Source organism: Poecilia mexicana, unplaced genomic scaffold, assembly GCF_051168715.1.
Source record: "Poecilia mexicana isolate PSO_F unplaced genomic scaffold, ASM5116871v1 scaffold_3, whole genome shotgun sequence".
Lineage (NCBI taxonomy): Eukaryota > Metazoa > Chordata > Actinopteri > Cyprinodontiformes > Poeciliidae > Poecilia > Poecilia mexicana.
In genome coordinates, this window is record NW_028263372.1 from 2,162,504 (window position 1) to 2,168,503 (window position 6,000).

At 40.2% G+C, this 6,000-nt stretch overlaps 1 protein-coding gene across 2 annotated transcripts in view; it reads left to right on the forward strand.

The window, feature by feature from the left end:
* The window catches only part of LOC106907596 (estrogen receptor beta-like), a 99,965-nt gene extending 94,460 nt beyond the window's left edge, over positions 1-5,505 (forward strand). The window contains exons 8-10 of one of the 2 annotated variants that reach the window (XM_088004038.1): positions 1,720-1,903; positions 3,019-3,341; positions 4,678-5,505. In XM_088004038.1, the coding sequence (XP_087860164.1) occupies positions 1,720-1,903; positions 3,019-3,341; positions 4,678-4,751 (581 nt within the window). In that variant the 3' untranslated portion in view covers positions 4,752-5,505. Of the gene's footprint in view, positions 1-1,719; positions 1,904-3,018; positions 3,349-4,677 lie in introns of both variants that reach the window. The other variant, XM_088004037.1, reaches the window with a different exon arrangement.
* Positions 5,506-6,000: the final 495 nt, after the last annotated feature.

The window sequence follows — 6,000 nt, forward strand, 5'->3', positions numbered from 1 at the left end:
TTCACAAATTTTATGAGTTTGACTTTGGGTTACTTGCAGAGAGCTTTTTTCTACTGATCTGCAGGAAAATGTGGATGAAATGACCTGCCAGTATGGGGTGAAGTGGTTTCCAGTGGTCACAGCACCCTGTTCCTGCCCCTCCTCCTGACCAGCAGACATGATACAGGTTTTATGGAGGTGACTGACCTTTTCGAACAAAGTTTCCTCCTCCCAACAGAACACACAACTCTGCCAGAGTCTGGCCTCTATTGATTCTGCTCTACTGCAGCTGGTCTTCCAAAAGAGAACAAATTGTGCAAGAAGTGACATGGTGAAAGGTGGAGAAAAAATCCAGAGGTAAAGGGAATGATGAATTTGGATAAGAAGAAAGTTGTGTCTCTGGTCTTTCATGTGTCCTCTGTTCTCGTGGACAGGTTGATTTATAGCTTATCCTCTCGTCCACTTTCTAGTTTTTCATCCAGAGTGTTTGCTACAAACAAAAACAGTCTTTAGGTTTGTTGATGAGCCACATTATCAGAATGAAGGATCTGTAGAAACATGCAAACCTCACACTTCATGAGGCTGTAGTATCTTACTAAAGCTGTTATTTTCTATTTGGCTGCAATTAAGACTTTTGTTAGTAACTCCCAGGAGGAGCTGCATATTCCAAGGTCCACCCAGGCATTTTGCACAGCATTTAATGAGATTAAAGGATTTCTCAAGCATGAATAAATAAATAAATAAATAAAAGATTAAAACCAATATCTAAGAAAATAGAGGTCTCTGTGCTGTATGATATGAAGGGCAGATTGGAGATAGGTCTGTAATTTGAAAGAACTTCAGGGTCAAGAGTGGGTTTTTTGAAGCGTGATCTGATTATGGCTACCTTTAAGATGGAGTTGTCATGACCATTCTGGAGAGAGTGGTTTTCATGAGAGGTGATCGGATAACTTAAGGCGGTGATTTGTGATTTTTTTGAAGGAGGCTGGGTAAGGCTCACAGTTGGAGGGTTTCATCTTTCTCATGCACCTCTTCTGATGAAATCAGGTGGAAACTATTAGAGGTTTGAAGATGGCAGATGTAGGCAGAGGAGCAGCATGGGCGGAGGGACCAGAGACATAGTCTCCAGCAAAAGAAGACTGTTAACTGTTTCTATGGAAATCAGATAACTATTGTCAAACAGGTCTAGATCTAACAAATCTAGATCTAAATATGAGGAAATTAAACACTTTGTGAGTCTGGTCTCTCCATTTGTGTCTGTTACTTTGATGTATGCAACACACAGAAATATGAAGCGAGAGGTATCCACAATGATCAATTCTATCAAGGTGATCATGATATTAACTTGTACTTTTTCTATGTCTTAAGATTAACTCTGTGTGCCCCAAAGTGGGCAATTAAAAATTAGCAGAGTAATTGTGATGATAGGTCAGTTGGAGCCACTGATTGCAGTAACTAAGTATTTACTTACAGTTACTGCAATCAGTGGCAGTAACTGCCCTTCATATCAAATATTTGACAATATTGTCAAATGTTTATTTGACAATATTGTCAAATGTTTATTTGACAATATTGTCAAATGTTTATTTGACAATATTGTCAAATGTTTATTTGACAATATTGTAGGTTTTATGAGTTTTGACTTTGGGTTGAATTTACTGGGATAGGGCTGCCAAGGACAGTGTTGTTGAGTTAAAATATATGGAACATATGTTTGTTTTTTTTTCTTCTTTTTTTTAGATCTATGTACAAACTCCCCACAGACTACGGAGGAACTAGAGAGCAGGAACAAGCTGCTGCATCTTCTGGACTCAGTCATTGATGCTCTGGTTTGGGCCATTTCCAAACTGGGCTTGTCCACACAGCAGCAAACTCTTCGCCTTGGCCACCTCACCATGCTGCTCTCCCACATTCGTCATGTCAGGTGCACACATCTGAAAATGACATAATGAAGAAGCATCCATATATCTGTCAGAATCTCTCACTCACTGAACTTCCAATTATGTCACATTCCAACCACAATCCTTACTGTATACCACTGAGATTTATGTAACAGACCAACACAAAATTGTGCACAATTTGACTTTTTTCACAAATAGTGTGCCACGTTCATCTTTTGCACCCATTTATTGTGATGATATCTTAATATAGCATGTTGCAATCCCAATCAGATTTCTGCTGTTTCCTTCCCCTGTTGTCATGCTCAGCACAGTATAATGCATTCTACCATCCCATTTCCTCACAGTTTGGAGTGGGAGTTGGTTGCTTTTCAAGTATAACTGCTACAAAGAATTTAATGTTTGAATTAATCCAGTTAGTCAAATTGTAGAATTTATGACCACTTTCTGGATTCTGTGGTTGTAGTGGGAGGGGAAATGTGTGATCTGATGTCTAACTTGGTTTCTAAGTTTAACGTCAAAATGTTTCACTTACTGGTTTATAGCTAAACTCCACCAGCTATTTCTAAGAGCAGAAACAGCTGGCATCACAGCTGGAACACTAACACTAATGTTAGTATATTTGAGACCACTAGCAATCAACCATTATAAACATTGCAGATAGGTCAGGGCAATGGCTATGGAGAAGTTATAATTCATAACACAGAATCACATTACAATACACTGAAATTGTCATGATTTGTGGTTGATTACGGTGAGAAAGAACACTGAGACCCAGGTTGAAGAAGACAAAGACAAAGGTTTAATGTAGAAACAGTCCAGATGCAAGCAGCTTGGGGGAAACAGACAGGCGACGTGACACTAGGGAGACTAACACTTGACGAGGATCCGACAAGAGACAAAGACAACAGGTGGACTTAAATACACAGGGAAGGTAATCAGGGAATGAGACACACCTGGGAAGCAATCAACAGGGAAGACAGGACAGGGACTGGACTAAACAGAAAACCTCAAAATAACTACACAGAAAACACAGAACACAACAGAAATACACAAATGAAACATGAGATAATTTCTTTTTAGTTTCAGAGAAGACATAATGAACATGGCTTTTTCAGTTCTTCGCCTTCTCACTCCACAGCAACAAAGGCATGGACCACTTGTCGACCATGAAGAAGAAGAACGTGGTTCTGGTGTACAACCTTCTCCTGGAAATGCTGGATGCCAACACATCCAGCAGCAGCAATCAAACTGCTGCGTCCTCGCCGACCTCTGAGACCTACTGTAACCCCATCCCCCCTCCATTTTACCTGCAGGCTGTTTTAGATCAGACCTTCACCACCAGTCCCAGTACTGATACTTGTATGGTGCCTCCAGAGGAACCAGTTCAAGACCATATGATGGTTAGACACATGCAGTCTCAAGGCCTCCTGTCTTCTTCTCCAATAGGATCTCAAATGAAAAGTGAGGAGTAAGTTTCAAAAGTCTAGCACTCGTGTCATTCAACATTAATGTAATGTGCTTTCACATAATACTATCATGACATGTTGAATATGCATCAATATTTTTTACATGGGGTAGCCATGGCGTCTGTGGTAAGAGTTTGTAACTAGGTGGGTTTCTGTTTTGAGCCCCCAAAGTGTCCTTGGGCAAGGCACTTCATCCTTCTTACCAGCTCGTGGTGGTAAGGGGGGCCAAGGGTAACTGTGATATAATGTAGCTTAGTGTGTGAATGACTGAATGTAGAATGTAGGACTACAACCAGGTCCTATCAGGCTTTCTGGACAAGTACAATAAAGCACTGTACAAGTACAAGTCATTTACCATTTTTCATATCTTAAAGGGGTAGTAATGATTGATTGTTTTAGCTTTTCTTCGTGTTATAATGTTATTATAACAAGAACATACCTGGATGTTTTTGATATATAAATGTACCCTTGATTATTTCATGTATGTTTGAGAAATTCTTTAATCTCTTGTGGCAAGAGAAATCTGTACAAAACACTTGTTTTGTACAAAACACTTGTTTTGTACAGATTGGAGGAACTGAGCGCTGCTTTCAAGGACAAACGTCCGCTTCGGAGCTGCAGTTTCCAAGCTTCATACTTCTCCTACTTTCCACCCCTCTACCATCCCCCATTCTCAACTACGTCAGTCTAGCCAGCAGCAATTTGCAAATACCTGATGGAATAGCGTATCAGCTGAGCTCATTATCCTTCTCAGTGCAACGCTGGTAAGAACATTGTTAGAGGAGCGATATTGTGATGACTTCCTGTAGGTGTAGTGTTGGAAGGACCTGGACATTCTTAAAGAGACTGTGGCCCAATTTAAATATGTTAGATTTTAAAGTCAAAGTCAAGTCCATCCATCCATTTTCTTTACACCCTTGTCCCTCAGTGGGGTCGGGAGGGTTGCTGGTGCCTATCTCCAGCCAGCGTTCCGGGCGAGGGGTGGGGTTTGTTTAAAGTCATATTTGATATATAGGGCATTTTTATAACAATTGAAAGTAATATAACTACTATTAGTTACTTGATTGTGCTATGTGGCTGCCCCTTTAAGAACTTTGAATTTGGACATTTGTTTTTTTGCCAAATGGTATGTAGTCCTTAAGATTCAAACTTTCTTTAAAAACCTCCATAACTTGGCCTCATAACTGCTTCTAATACTAGCTGTCTCCGATGCTCCTGCATGTGTCGTCATGGTTTTGCTTGTTGCTTATCCATTTTCGAGATAAGCTTTGGGTGAGTACCCAGGTTTTATTTGTCAGAACTATAAGTGACCACATACACTTCTCCCACAGCTACACCGCTCCTGAACTCTGGTCTATGGACGGAAGGGATGCCAGTTCTTCAGGGGAGCCACCTGGTTACATAATTGCTGATCAAGTAGTCATGGAAACCACCTTGGAAGATAATTAAAAGATCAGAAAAAGAAAACTGACTTTAAAAAGAAGCAAACACAAAAAAAGCACCAGGTGCTGTTGTGAAATTTTAATTTTTTGTTTTTAGATCTTTCTGGTCATTTTGATTGTACCAGGCTTTGTAGTATTTTTTTGTGATTGTGCTCTATGTCAAGTGTTCATAAAAATGTCATCTAACTTCTACCTAGCAGCTCAATGTGCAGTACTGGTATCCTTTCTCTTCATCTTGATGTAATATTCAGAACACGTCATATCCAAACATCTCTTCATCAGAAGAGATGTTTGGATATGAAAATCTAAAGGTGCATGTAGACCATACAGCTAACATCCATGATTTCCATGAGGACTGTTACTTTGAGGAAAAGACAGTGTTTTTGTCACTCTGCAGTGAAATTTTCCTCTTGCACTAATGCTATATCTTGTGTACTTTGGTATCTCATTGGTGCCTGTTCATTCAGTGTTTTTCTACTTTTGTGCAAATTGTCAGTGGAGCAGGACGATGCTATGTGGCCTTTTACCAAAGTGACTGTTAAAGATTTCTCTGTTTGCTTGCTTCATCTAAGGCTGAATTTATACAATTAAAGTTTTTGTTTGTAAAGTTTATGTTTGAAGCCACAGCTTAAAGTGAAATCCAAAAAACATTAACCACCAGCTATAATCATTCTAAGTATGGACTTTGACACTACAGCATTAAAAAATGAAACCTGACAGCTTTTTCTGTTTTCTGAATGATTTGACTAGTAATTATCTATCACTCTATCACCTGGTAGATAATTACCTACCACCTCAGAGGTTCTTCAACATGAGAAAAACTCAAAATTCACAGTCTTGTTCTGCATTAAGAACAATACTGTGCACTAGCACATATGATTACAAGACACAAGCTCTAGGGCAGGAGAAAGCAACACATATAGATGTGAAAGGACTTGAAATTACACAGAAACCCATATTTTGGGTTGTGACGATGGTGGGAGTTTGCCCCACCGTCAGCAGGCTGCTGGTTCGATCCCCGCTTCACTCGCCTCTATCTGTGTCTTCCCAAAGACAGAACGTCTTTGGGAAGACACTTCACCTGACTTACCTGGTGGTGGGGGTCAGAGGGTCTTGGTGGACCTGGAAGCAAGCTCACCTCTGTCAGACTGCCCAAGGGCAGCTTGCCAACAGTGTCTGAGTGTCTGTGAGTGACTGTAGTGTGATGTGAAG